This window comes from Pipra filicauda, unplaced genomic scaffold, assembly GCF_003945595.2.
Source record: "Pipra filicauda isolate LSUMZ 115617 unplaced genomic scaffold, ASM394559v2 scaffold74_size2892960_pilon, whole genome shotgun sequence".
Lineage (NCBI taxonomy): Eukaryota > Metazoa > Chordata > Aves > Passeriformes > Pipridae > Pipra > Pipra filicauda.
In genome coordinates this window covers 919,768-935,002 of record NW_024104920.1, presented here as the reverse complement: position 1 = coordinate 935,002, position 15,235 = coordinate 919,768, and the positions used below count along the sequence as shown (strand labels likewise).

General features: G+C 39.8%; 1 protein-coding gene across 5 annotated transcripts in view; it reads right to left on the bottom strand.

The window, feature by feature from the left end:
* Positions 1–12,444, bottom strand: part of ADAM23 (ADAM metallopeptidase domain 23) — a 72,017-nt gene extending 59,573 nt beyond the window's left edge. For all 5 annotated transcript variants that reach the window (XM_027731449.2, XM_027731445.2, XM_039389609.1 and 2 more), the window contains exons 1-3: positions 12,133–12,444; positions 10,841–11,067; positions 1,710–1,786 (exon numbers count right to left, since the gene is read on the bottom strand). In XM_027731449.2, the coding sequence (XP_027587250.1) occupies positions 1,710–1,786; positions 10,841–11,067; positions 12,133–12,286 (458 nt within the window). In that variant the 5' untranslated portion in view covers positions 12,287–12,444. The remainder of the gene's footprint in view (positions 1–1,709; positions 1,787–10,840; positions 11,068–12,132) is intronic.
* Positions 12,445–15,235: the final 2,791 nt, after the last annotated feature.

The window sequence follows — 15,235 nt, the reverse complement described above, 5'->3', positions numbered from 1 at the left end:
ATGTGCAAGCAAACTTGAGAGTCAGTCAACATCTGTAAGGAGACCTGTATCTGCAACGACTAAGGCCTAAGCCAGTGACCAAATAAGACACTTCAGGCCTAGGCATCGATGTTGGATGAACTTAAAGCCTGTGTTAACATTTGAGTCAGTGAATGCTGGCATGCCTGTGAATCAGGAGAGGGCTAGTGCATGTGTTCCACCAGCAAACTTCCAATTCTCATGAGCTGGAGAAGAAATTTATCAGGCTGTTTGTATTCTTATTCACCTGAGTGCTGTCTGCATTTATATGTGGTGCCAGTAAAGGCAATGCTTTTCCTCTGGGATTGTCTGTGTGACCAGCCATACCCTACGTATAGTGCCACCTTGGGAATGTGTGCTCAGTCTTACTACTGGCTGGACGTGCAGACAGGAACAGTGGCAAGCACACTAAGAGAAGAAATTCCCTGTAGCTTAGAGGTCACTAAATATACATTCCCTTCACAAATATGTCATGATTATCCACTGGAATTAATAAGCACGGGTCCAACCCTCATAAAACAACAGCCTTGTACTATAATACAGTTCTTCCAGAGTCTAGAGAATGCACAGTTATCTTCAAGTGTTCTTTCTCCTTCAGTTCTGTGTGACATTCCCAGCCTTTGCACTAACTCATCTTTTGCCAGCCACTCAAGATTTCACATAACCTTTTGAAAGATCAAAATGCAAGAGCAACTTAACGCCAAAATTATGCATGGATGAAGGAAAATGTTTCCAGTTCACCTTTACAGCAAAACATCTGATAATTAGCAGCCAAGCAGCAAAATACACAAATATAACAGTTCTGCAAATTTTATAAATGCTGCTTTGAAAAGCTATTAGATTTAATAAGCTTGCATTTTTCTCCCTAATAAAACTTCCATTACATGACAGTCAAGACCAAAATAAGACCTCATATGAACCCCAAGAGCAGAGGAACATACTGAGTTTTTTAAACCCGTAAGCAATTTTTGTAAATTTGTTTCTCCTTTTTTAATCATGCTGAAAGTCTCAAGGGCAGTAGAAGGGCCAAATGCACTTTTAAGCATTACTGTACATAATTTTACCTATCCAGTATTCGGTACTGATTTTATACTTCTACCTTATTCTTAAACTTTCTGTGGCAAAAAAAAACTTCATTACAATTTTTAGAAAAATCACATATTTCCATACCTTCAGCAGTGGATATAAAAGCACATGTGATACAAACAACTAAACCACCGCTGACCTGTATGTATTACAAATCAGATCTTCTAGACCTCACGATTATGTAAAATTGTCCCTCTCACAGGTAAACAGACTCTAGCTGTACCTTTCAGTACAGCCACATCATCAAGATTCCTACTTCATCAGGAACTTCATGATTGCAGTGACAACAGCGTGTTTTCCAGATCATTAAAGATAACCCATTCATACAAGTTTTTACAGTGTTCCTACACAAAAGAAGCACAAGAAAATCCACACCTTTCAAACACTACCAGTACTGGAATTTCTCCATCTATCATAACTTATTTTATCACAAACAATAAAATTTTAAAGGTATCTATGCTATGGGTGTCAGCAAGGGTTACTGCTACCTCACATAAAAACAGTTAAATGTTATTTTACATTAATAAACTTGGATAGCAGCATATCTTGTACCATAAGTTAAAGATAAGAGCAGAAACAAAAGAAACCTCAAGTCATGTACTTACTTATTCAATGTGAGGTCAAGGATGAATTTGGAGCCAAAGGCCTCGATCTGGAAACTTGCCTGGGCCAGATGTACAGCCTGTAAACAGGAACACACAGCTGTCAAAAGATTCACTGAGATTTATATGCAACAAATGTGACTGTGAAAAACAAAGTTACGGAAAACAGGCTTATTTTAATGAATCTCATAGGCATGTGAAAACTTTTGCCCTTGTACCATATTCTGATTCAAAAGGAATCCTTTTTAGAGGATCGAGAGAAGCAAATGGTACCTGCAAAGCACGATTTCAAATACACACTCATTCCTCACAGAAAGAAAAAAGAAAAAAAAAAGTTTCACACAAATGTCTGTATTTTGCCATAACCAGATGGCTATGTAATAAAAGCATAAGTAATGCAGTGTAGTGTTCTTTTAATTGAGTTATTGCATTCATTCCCTTTAAAAGGCCTGAAATAATTAAAGCATTTGTAATATACACCTTCAAATACTAAAATCATGGCAAGGCTGGTATTACACATTATGAAAGACTCCTTCAAAGTAATCCCTTCACAATTAATGGCTTTGTACTTTGCATTGTAGCTAAACCAATATTCAGAATACTGATGCTGCTCGACATACGACAACAAAAACAACAACATTAGCTTGTCTCACATAAGGAGTTAAGTTTAACTTTCAGGATATTCAGTTCTTGTCAGATGCATAAACTGTATTCTTTATTCTTCTCTATACTGTCGTAACTGTAGACAAAGACATTTAAAACACGCTTCTCTGTTTTCTAGAAAAATAAGGAGATGGTAAGAGATGATCCAGGAATTTCCTTTGAAGACACTGTTCCAGCAGGGTTGAAGAGATTAGATCTGAATTTCATAGAATCTCTTTCCTGATAATGTTCTAATCAAATCATGTCCACTTATACACTAATTTGATACAGCATTAATAATTACACAAAATTGGAATATTATGACTAAGCCCTTTAATCAAAAGACAAAAAGATACTATTTTTATTCATTTCAGGTATGTCACAGAAACTATATCAAGTTCTAGCTAGTTTATGGCATAACTTAAATTGTAGGCCAATAAAGTCTACAACTTTGTTCTCCTTTGGAAATTTTTCCACAAAGGATAAGCTCTTCATGTTGCTCTTCCATTCTTGCACTACACGGAGCAGCACTGATTTTCATCTTATTTCTCAGTAAAGTTATCCATCATCTTTCAGTAAATTCTTCAATATAATTTAAAAAAAATTTCTAAAAGTTGCTGTTGTAACTAAAACCAGTTGTGATGTTTCCTCTACTATTTGATCATTCTTTGCCCCCAGAATTATCATTTCCCTTTCAACAGGGTCACACAGAGCTTTGTTGTCAAGCTTCTTTTAAAAAGAAGTTGTGTAGTTACAAAATATTTTAAATACCTTTAATATCATTAAATAATCTCTTAACTAAAGCCAAAACCAGCATCAAGCTTTCTCTCCATTACATTTTTTGGTAAATGTATATTTTTGTCTCACCAGTTCACCAATTTGCTAACACTGGCCTGACAAACTGAGTTTAAGTATTAAGACAAACCAGTGGCATAATCAAGAGAGAATCTGCAAGATGAAAGCTAGCATATGCATTAAAAAAAAACAAAAAACCCTCCAAAACCACACACCCAGAAAATAAAGAAAGAAAAAGCAGAGAATCTCAGATTAAATGCACGCCTAGTAGGAGAGGCTTTTAAGCCCCAGCTCCATTTTTTTTTAAGAGTGAAATCAAGGAACAATTGTCACAAGGAGCTTTCCAAGAACCTGTTCATGACAAAAACCTCATTATATTTCCAACATGCACAGGTACTAATTAAATTTTTTTTAAAAAGCATGAAAATTTGTTGCAGGAAGAGGGTTGTAATTAGTTTTATGCCACAAAGATTCCACTTTGGAGTTACAGGAGATACTGCTTTGAGTCCCCTCTACATATAATATTTACCTAAAATGATGCGTCTTCATATACATGCCACAAACAAGACTTCAGTGACAACTATCTGGAAAATTTTAAAAAGCATGTACTATTCCATTAAGATCATTCTGACACATGATAAATCCCTCCATAGGCATCTGACTGTTCTTAGGGACAGCTAGATGGATGACTAGTCTGATCCCCTATAGCTTTTCTGTTGTTCAGCCAAGCCCATTCGATGATACCTGTGTATCACCCTTTACGTTTCTAAGCCATTGACCATGTATTCTTTATCTTTCTGCAGTTTTAAAGTATTAAAAATAATTTGTATTCTTGGTTTGCAATATTATAAAAAAACTTCATCTTGTAGAATTAGATATAACAACACTGCTATTTCTGAAAACAACTACTTCTGTACATGAAAACACTACTTGCTATCTCTTACTGTGACTCACAACAGATGTAGCCTGTACACACAAGCAATTGCTGTGAAGCAGCTGACACTTATTTGATGCCCTGCAGTAGGGCATGTTCTCCACCAAAGTCAGCTCAAACCATTGGTTACAAAAAGAACACTGGATTTTAAATCCCTGCAGTTTAGCAAAGACACTGTTTTGAATTCAGGTGAATGTGATACACCACAGCTGCAGTAAAATACAGATTTTGTTAAGCCAGTTTAACAATAGATAACCAACCATGAAAGGCATAAACCAGAAATCAGGTGAAACTAATGAGAGTAAAGTTTTTAATCCTCAAACTGAACTTTTTCCTGCAACAAGTTTACACAGAAAGCTACCAGTGAGTTATCACCACGTGTTTTAGGCCTTACAACCATCAAGTACCATACCAAGATGGGAGGAAGGATTTCAAAAAAGTATCTGTGTGAATCTGTTTTACAGCTTATAATTTCACTGTATTCTCTCCTCAGCTACTGTGTAATACAATGCCCAAAGTAAAATTTGAAATATGGTGTTCTTCTCAATGGCATAGAAATACAAATTCAAACAAGAATATAATATAGATCAGCATATGTTTTGAAGAACATATATATTTCACAGGAAAAATATTAAACATCACCTTCTTGTACCACTTGCACACATGTATATGCTCACACCTGCATGAGTATTTGCTCACATAAACAGGAGACAAAGTTCCTTTGTCCATGTTTGCCTATCATCTAAAAACCTCTGCAGAGGTTCCTGCTTTGACAGATATAACCTACTTCAATGGCAAAGCTACAAAATTATATAAAATTTTTCTGCAGCAAAAATACTCATGATGTATAGAGAAGTGGGTTGAAGGAGGGCCTGAGTCTTTCAAATTCTACCTGCCCCCATTCCCAAATTTTACTGAGAAAAAAAAAAAAGTCTTCTTTTCACTGTTCTGGCAGCTCAGATTACTAGCGTAGTCACTGTAATAAGAGATTCCTCATACTAGGGACATTCTAAGAGTGCTGTAGCTGCTTGTGCAAAGAGCAGCTCTCAGGGTTTTTTCCAAGCTAAAAATCCATATACATAAAGAACTCCAGTTTCTTTCAAATCAGTCATTAGCTTACAGTTGGTTTCAAGATGGAGGTGGACAGGCTGTAACTGGAATCTCAGTTCTACCGATCTATGTCACAACTTGATTGTTTTCATTATTGCATTTAGCCATCATTTGTCCATAATTCATTTTTTCCAAACTTCCAGGAATTTTACAACCAAAACTAAAGTACTACATGGTTTTACTTTCTTCACAGTAAAACTATGCCAAATGCAATAATGTGTTATTCCTTCAAAAATATGAAGTTCTGTCACAAGTCTTTAAACAAAAGTAGCAGCATTATTTAACAGACTGATGGTACCTATGGGTTGTTATATTCATACAGATATTATCTCCAAAGGACAAGCTCACTGCTTTTAGAAATGTATTTTTGCATACAGTTCTGCTGACTAAAATAATGGCCAAAAGCCATCTCTCTGAGTGCAGAAGCTGAGCAAGGGGTTTCATCAGTCTCATTTTAGAAGTAGAAATTTAAGTCAGATTTAAGTGGATTTTACACCATTAAAACATTTTTTGCTCTAGACCTTCATCCTGGTAATAGCACAAGTGCTGTCACAAATGAACATGACTCACTATATATTAGTTCCTTATCCTTATTTTAGCTTGTTTGCCCATCCTTGACTTCATACAGAAACCATCCTTCTTTTAGTGTTTGGTTAACCTCTACTACACTGCACATATACCAAGACACATATACCACTATTCTTTGGAAATAAAGCATTTCATATTGAAACAGCATACATAAATGTCACAGCAGCATATGAAAACTCACACTTAAAACATACAGCATTTCAGAAAACTTCCTGTTAATGATTTGTTTCTGGTCTTTAACGACTAACAACAGAGGAGTTAGTTTGATGCACTTGAACCCCAAGCCTGGAAGACTGTTCTTTGAAAGAATGGTTGTCTGGCATGTGAATAAAGACCCAGCCCTGCTTCTGGAAACAACCCTACTATTGTGCTTATAATCCCAGGGGCCAGAACTCACTATTCTCTCCCAACATGACAGTACCTAGATACCCATCTGTGGTGACATTGGCCTCCAAAACCATATCGCTCTTGAAGTTTTGTTCATAAGACTACAAAATAGTACATCCATTGCAGTACCCAGCTTCCCACAAATGCTAGAAAACCTACAGACTTAATTTATTTTTATTTCAGATCAAGGCATAACAAGTACAAGTGTTGTGCTACCTAACACTTAGGAACCAAAACCTTTTATAGGTTATTGTGTGAAGCTTATGAGAGGACCCAGAAATACATTTAAAAAAAAAAGGATTTAAAAAGTTGTGGAAATATCATGACCCACATTTCAACTAGGAAACAAAGATCTGGCATAAGGAAAATCTTCTATGCCCAGAAACCAAAGACAGGAAGACCAATTGCACCCTCCTATTAGTCAGTAACCACTGAAGACGCAGAGTCCAGATAAGCCTTTTGCATTAACATAAATTCAATATGAAATAGAAAAAAATACAAAGTACACACAATCATCCACTTACAAGAGAGCAAACTGAAGCTGCACCACAGAAAATTCTGAAAGAAAAAAGCAAAGCCAGCTGAAATACTACAAAGATTCTCCAATAGTCTTATACACATAAGCCACATGAATTTCAGTCATTATTTTGATCAGTTTTCTTTACGTGGGGATTATAAGTGAAGACCTGGCCTGAAATAGGCAAGTAAAGGGAAGGTAATAACCAGCACAGAGGTTTTTTATTTGGATTTTAGTAAAAGTTCACGATGCCACCTCTTGAGCGTTTACTAATCATGACCTTTCATCTTTTACAAAAGACCACCTCCTTTGACACGGTTGTGATACAGTTGTTTTCCTTTCATCTTAAGGATGCTTTCCCAGCCAATTTTTATATGCTACATACCAAAATTACATAGAGGATTGAGACAGCACTGCATCTCAACTATTAAAGCAGGGCAGCTGGTAGGAATATTTTCTTTATTTAAATGACAAACAGCTGAGCTGACCAGAAGCACCTGGAGTTTTCACCCCATGAAAAATAGACCAAAATAAATGTAATTTTTGGGGGAGGAAGGTGGAACTGTTTTCACAGTCAAAAGTACTCTAGCTTATTTTTTCCCCAGTCTTTAGAGCCTGCAAAACAGTTTTCTTAACGCCTCTCTCCTCCCCGAAATTAAACTAAGAGCTTAGAATTATGCATGAAGACATTGCTTCTTTACAGCTTCTGAAAATTTGTGATTCAGAAAAACTGTCCAGTGGATAGAGTCTTCTTTCATATGCACCTAGTTCAAGCTATTTTCCACTCAAAATTTGCTAAGGTTGCCCTGGGCTGTTTCTCCAGCAATCCTATTATCTTTAGACCACACCTTGTGTTGCAGGATTTTTCGCTCTGCTGGCCACCATAAGGACTTGCTCCTAGCCTTTTGTGACAAGTTGTGCCCCCTAAAAATCTTGTGTATGTAGCCTGTGACAATGAACCAAAGCAGTCATCTGGTTCAATAAAGAGTTTACCAGTTCATTCAAAACACTACCTTCATCTGCAGATGTTTAAAAAGATAGAACACAGATGACTCAGACCTCTTCAGCAAGTTTAAGGATTTCTGTGAGCTTCTTCAGTCTGTTTTTATAAATAGATGCTCATTTTTGAGCATTTTGCACTAAAAATAACTTCAGAAGAACTCAAAACCAGCTAGCCTTAATTTGACTATGAGGAAACAGGTATACAGATTTTAGAGTCTTCAAGCATCAAGTATTTAAAATCTATTTTTTTTTAGAGCATAAAGCAAAAACTGAATATACACGAGAACTCTGTCCCCCTTGGAGATAGATCATTTCATCAAAACTATGGTGAACATTTCTTTCTTTCAACTGTGATAAGAAGCTTCTTCCAAGAAGAAGGAATGAAAGAGGGTCTACCAACATTTTTGATCACGTACACCTCCTCAACATGATGATGTTTCACCAAAAGGGGATAGAGAGAATCAGTGCTAAGAAAGTAACTTATTTAAATTTTTGATTCTCTGGTACACTGTTTTCTCCTCCAGTCTTTCCTTTCTACCAACATTTCATGAAGATGGTTGCAGATCCTTACTTTTAGGATGTGACTTTTAAAAATATTTTAAATAATTTTACATAATTATATATTCCTAGCTTTACTTCCTTTCCACATGCACACAATTTCCTCTACTCTCACTCTCTCCTCATAGTGACTCAGCATTTCTGAGGCATTCAGGCCTAATCCCATTAACTAGACATATGACTTATAATATTCTGGCCACCATAGTGAAGTTCCACAGAGAGGCATCTACTGAATAATATCCATACTTAGGGAGTAGATCCACAAGAACAGTAAAAGAAGAAAAAATGGTATTTTTTCCCCTCAACCGTCCACTGTATCCATATATCAGGCCATCATATCTGTCTTTACTTTTTTCCAATGCTAAAAAAAAAAAAAGAAAGAAAAAAATCAATCCTAAATAGACCTTTACCTAACTATAAAGGTATTTTGGCTATTTATTACCAGCGTGGAAGTAATCAAAATCTCACAAGCAGGACTTATTACAATAGAGCATCTATTTTAACTCTGGGAAAGGATAAAAGCAAGTACTAAAAAAATCCTCCCCCTAAATCAAAACCCTCGTGTATCTTTCACAATCAATTGCATTCTATTTTGTTTATGGGTTGCTTGGGTTGTTTTTGTTTTACACCTTTGGCAGACTTTCCCCTGTCCCAAATTATTGCTCCACAGAGAAGGTTATAGTAAACAGAACAAAATAGCTAAAACAGAACAAAATATTTGTTATTATATTATTGGTAAAATAGATGAAAGGGCAAAGAAATTGCTTCATGGAAGGAAAGGTACAAGACGCAAGTTCGGGGTGAAGGTGTCAAGTATGATGATCTGGAAGCAAGACATGCAAAAATCCATCCAGACAACGAACATAATCCACCCTTTCCTTCTATTAAACGGATCAAAACAATAGAAATTTCATTCCAGAAGAATGAAGTCAACATAGTATCACTCTCCATAAAGACTCAAGATTAAAGAACCCTTCTGCGGGGAAAAACTGCAGCATTAGCGTTCCCTATGCTTAAAAGGGACACAGTGAGTAGAAAGAAGATCCACTTTACAGAATACTCAGCAGCAAGCATGCTCAAGGAAATCAATACCCATTCTGTCAGCACCGATTTCTGCAGAGCTTTACCCCAACAGGTAGATACAAGGTAGGGCATAGGAAGGATAGGCAATGGCAGCAACATTCTTGTGGGCAATGCTGGGTAAGCGAAGAGATTGGTGGATATTCTCCTCTATGGCTTCCCAACAAAAAAACACATCTAGAAACACGGAGGAAGAATTATTCCCAAAGGTAGGTCTGCAAGCACTTGTAAATTCCTTTCTTCCCACACCCATCTCCAAAGAGAGGAACAGCAAGCCCCTAGTGTTTTAAGTGTATTATAAAAACTGGTCTCACTTTAAAGGGGTATTAGTTCTGAATGTAGTATTCTCTTAGGTATCTTGATCGTTTCCAACAATCAAATAGCTTTTCTGTGCCATCCATAACATATTGGTGTTTTTAGATGCATCCAAAGGCACATAGTGGTATCCATGTAATAATAAGCTAGGAAGAAACCCCTCTTCCTTTTAAAACCTCAAAACTATACAACTATCTCATTTTTTTTTTTCAAAGATTATTCAGTGCCTCCATATTAATTCCACATCTGAAATGGCACATAATCAATATCAACAAAAGCATATATAATGCATATTAAATTCATTGTTTAAAATTTCAAGAGAAATGCAATTTAATAGGTAGGAACTCCATTATAGCTAAGTCCTTCAGTAATACCATAGACACTGATCTGCATTGCTGTCTCTTGTCTACCATGGTAATCTCTTCCTATTCAAACCATCTTTACCTTCAGTTTACCTTTTATCCTGGAGGAAGGAATTAATTTTTTAAATAAAAATTCATAAAAATAGGATGGAATCATTCTAAAGGGTACATCCTGAGTCATATAGTTTAGACACATTTACTTTGTTACTAAGTTATTCCACAAAGCCAAGGTTTGTTCAATTCCACACAATTTCAGAAAAAAAACCAACAAACAACTTACTGTCTGCATCTGTACAAAATGGAATATTAGATCTTGTCATTAAAAATTAAGAATGAGGGTATTATTTGACAAAAAACGGTAACGCTTTACAATGGTCTTCAGTGGTCATACACTGGCAGGAAACTAATACTGCATTTATTAGGCAGTGCATGGTACACCCACAGCTAAGTAACTCATGCTGCAAGTTCAGGATTCTAAAGAAGCTCCCTGTGCAGGCATTTCTGCAGTCTAGAGCTATCTGGGAAGAAGCATTTTGTTGATGATGGTATACCAGAAGTGAAAACACCAGAATCTGTGCTGATCAGACAAGTCAAATTTGCATAATTCCCATTCGTTTTATCTACAGTTCAGCTTCTGAACCATCCTGAAATTGAAAATAATTATTTTTATGTTAACACAAGGGAAATTACACTCTTGCTTTAATTACGTGTCCTCCTTTAATTCCTAAAAATGGTGGTAAGGACCACCACTAAGTCTCGAAGATCTACAGACTTAAACACACACAGTTCCACACCACACATCACTGTTTTGAAAATTCTGCAGATGAGCCTCTTTTTACTCTACCTTGTCATGTTTTTGCTGGTGCCTTGCCCTAGTATCGAGGATATGGTAAGGGGTCTCAGAGTCTTTGTTGATGTAATAGATTAGTCTTGAAGGCAGTGTGATTTCTTTCTGTATTGCATTGCTGTAGCTGTTATTTTTACTGTTACTGCTGTTACTCTGTTGAAATGTATTCTCTTCATCTGCCAGTTCTCCCTCTATACCGCTTGCTGTTTCATTCCAATGCAGGCCTGGGGAAGAAAGATATGCCAGCCATAATTTAGATGGCAGAATGTGTTTATTTCCATTAAAAAGCTACATATTTGCTTGCAGTTTTCTAACATTTTACTAATCACTCAAGCAAACAAAAAGATAGCTTACTCATTGAGCTAGATCCGATTCATTTTTCACACATTAAATAAATAATGTTCTTTCTGAAATCATTTTATTGCATGTATATTATCATATACATACACAGATTACAAATATTTTAATGCCTCCCAACCTCCAAAAAACACTTAATGGATATGTAGTTAAGCCCTACACCTTTTTTGACAGCTAAATTCTCTCACTAAAAAAAAAAAAAAAAATCTACAAAAGGCTAAGAATACTCCCCATGTTTCTACGGCAAACTGAATTCAGACTCCATGTGCACTGAATGCTAAACTTCCTATTATGTAAGGTGAATTGATTTCTACTTCTTTTAACTTTGACGAGAGCTCTTTTCTTCGGTAGCAGCTTTCCAAACGAAATCCTGTATCCCTCCTCATTAAAATTTCAAGATACAGTCAATCAACACAATGTAACAATATAACAATATTACAACGTAACAGCAGTGTAATAACAGTAATAACACGATGCACAGACCGGCTACATTCACCTTCCACATGCCATCTACGTGCAATCAACAGCAAATAAACAACAAAGCAACGCAAGAAAATCCGATCCCGAACTGACAAATTAGCAGATCCCCGTCCACACGCGCCGTGACACGCACAAAGCCCACCCCAGCTTTTTGTGTCGCATCCCTCAGCGGCGGCTGTCCACGCACAGCATCCCTGCCCAACACACTGCAGCACCGGCACCGCACGTACCTCTCTTTCGTGCAAGCAAACCGAGGGAATATTAGCCGAGCCCCGGGTTTACACACGGGACGTGTACAGACACGTACACTAAGCTGGAAGCGGGGAGGGATGAAAGGATGGTTGAGGGTAAATGGATGTTGCCAGGGTTTATGGCGGGGGACGGGGGCCCGCAGACACCTCACGCACACACACACACACACACACACGCACATACACCCCCACCATACCCACCGGCGGCCGCCGCAGCCGCGCGGGCCCGGGGACAGGAGGAGCCATGGAGGAGCAGGAGCAGCGAGACGAGGCGGCCGAGGAGCGGCAGGAGCGCGGGGCGGCAGCGGCCACCGCAGCCAGGCTGCCGCAGGGAGATGCTGCCGGGCGGCTTCATGGCTCATAGCGCCCCGGGGCGGGGGGGCAGCGCGGCACAGCCCTCACGGCCGGCGGGCTGTGCCCGGGGGGCGCGGGCGGAGCGGGGCGGGCGGGTCCCCGCGGCGGCACCGCCCGTCCGGCTCCTGCCACCGCCGCCGCCGCCGCCGTGAGGGACAACGCCGGCACCTCAGCGCGGGGGCGGGCGGGCGGCGCAGCGCGCGCACCTTCCGCGCCCGCCTCCGGCCCCGCGGCCCCGCGCACGCGCGCACGGGGCCGGGCGGGGCCGCCGCTGTCCGATGTGCTGCCGCCGGGACCGCGCACCGGGATGGCATGGGATGGGATGGCATGGGGCGGGGCGCGCCTCGCCCGTCACGGGTCCCGCCGAGAAGCCAGGTGGTGCCGCCCGCCCGCCCGCGGGGTGACCGCCGCCAGCTGCGCGCACAAGCCGCTCCCGACCGTGGGGTCCCGCGGGTGCGCCTGGACGGGCTGAACCGGCAGCCAGGAGCGGGTCCGCGACTCCCCGGGCGGTACCGCTGGGGCACCCGCCCCCGCGGCGTGCACGGCTGCGAACAGCCCGGCTTGGGAATTATTTTAAAGAGCTTTAGCGCAGAGTGAAGTTACTTTGAAATCCGGCAGCCCTGAGGAAAGGTGGGAGGAGGGTCCGGAGACGTGAAACAGTGGCGGGGTCAGCTTGTTCTTCCGAGAGCAGGGGCAGGCGGGTCGCTTCGCCTCGGGCGGTTCTGCAAGTGAGCCATTTCACAGCTGGCAGTCCCCAGCTGCTACAGAGGGAGGTAAGGGACCCTTCCCAGGAACAGCTCCTGCTCCAAGCAGGAGCTCCAGGCTGCCCTCCGCTCCCTCCCAACGTCTCCAGCTCATAGTTTGCATCCCACCCTCTCACTTCTTCAGTCCCTGTGACCCCACTCATCCTTACAGACTGCAGCCAACCTGCAATTAAGTGGGTGTGGAGGTGAGAACCAAATGTTACCAAAAAACCTGTGCGTATATCGACAAAGAAAATGGACAAGTGTACAATAAACAAAGAGAAGGACTGCAGTGAGGTGCATAGTCAGATTGTGACCTGGTGTAAATCCGCTCTGGCCTGCTGTGTTCAGCAGCAGACAGCCTGGACCATCAACAGAAGGATTAGTGCATTTCTGTGCAGTGAATAGTACCTCTCATACTTCAGTCCAGCATGCCTGGGGTGAACCACCAATATGAAGAATAGTTGCAAAGATAAAAATAACTTCGAAGAGATATGAGAAGAGGAATCTGCTGCTTTGTATTCATTCCATGACTTAAGGAATCAAAAAACCAGAGTTCAGAGACAGGTTTAGATATGGAGTTCTTAGCAAACATTTTGCCCAGCAGACTTCTAATATCCAAGAATAGATATGTTTCATTTTGGTGCAAGTCTTGCTGCTGAGGAAATAAAGATGTTTCTCCTTTTTTTTTTTTTTTTCTGGATATTGCTTTGTATTTTTATTCTTTTTAATCTGAGTATATACCACATGGATTTCCAGAAAGATAGGAATTTTCTCTGTTTCGCATAATTTTCTCTACATTCCAGCCTGAATTAATTATCATTTTTAATTTAAAAAATATAAGCAGATCAAAACTACAATGCAGACTACTTCATAGCAGTAGTGTTATTCCTTTTTTAAAAAGTTAATTCTGAGTTCTCTTGCTGGGCAAATAGATGCTGCTTCTGGAAACTCAAATCTAGGTGTGTGACAGCAGACAAACACATAGAAGGGACAGACCCATGGGATGGCCAGGTGTGAAAAAGAACAGAAAACGTCCCTTAGAATTTCTCTGGGTCTAGGGAGAAAGCTGTATCAATTTTCTATATAAAATGGTCTCCCTTAAGACTCATGTTCCCAGACATTTTCCATGCAGCCCACCCAGGCCAGCTGTTCCTCATCATTACATATCACTAGAACATTTCAACCAACAGCAGTTCCTGTTTCTTCCCATAAACATATAAACAGATCAAAGGATCAGTTATGTCAGTGCAGCTAGATCTAAAATAAATAAATACAATTAAAAAATATTTTAGAGCAAAGAACAAAAGAGTAGAATGACCATGCAGTTAAGAAAAGAAATCCAGAAACTAACTTACGCTACACATGAAAAAAAACCCCAGACTAGCAACGATGAATGCTAGAAACATCTGCTCTGAAAAAATCAATTCTTAATTTTGGTGGCCAGATTTTGAGCGGAGGAAATAATGATTGCCTCTTTCTACCAAGGTTGTCTAGGGTAAAGATCTTCTAAAGTTCTTTTAACTCACATACAAGCCTGCAGCAGAAGTAATAACCTGAATAACCATATAAAGCAGATATGCCTAGTCTCTCAGGCCCTGGGCATGTAGTTTAAGCTGTGCCTCATAAACCTGCTACAAACTTTCAGATGGTCATATGCAGTTCACCAAACATAATCAGCTCAAGATGAAGTACCCCACTAGGAATGACAGCTGCTTTTTGTGTTGTTTTTTTTTTCCTTTAAACTTGCTTTCAAGTTTGAAAGCCACTATGAAATAATCCCAGATAGATTGCACTGCAGATGTCTGAAAACAAAATACCAGAAGCGTGGATTATCATAGCAGCACTAGCATAGTCAGTCACTTTGGTAATAACAGGTGACACCAATTGGGCAGCTCCTGACTGACCTCGGGCAATGAAGGGGTACAAATGCCATGGGGAGCAGGCAGCACAAACAGCACAGCAGAAGCAGCCATTGCTGAACTCTGCTCTCAAGGAAGGGGAGTAGTCACGTCTGATTATGATTTATTCATATTACTGTAGCACTAGCAGGCTCAGCCGTAGGCCAATGACCTGCTGTGCTCTGTGCTGTACAGACACAGGACAAAATTACAGATCTCTGTTAAGAGAAATTTCCTTTTTATTTGCAGTAGCAAATAACCCCACCAGTGCTGTAAATAACAGAAGAAATCTAAGAGCTCTAGGAG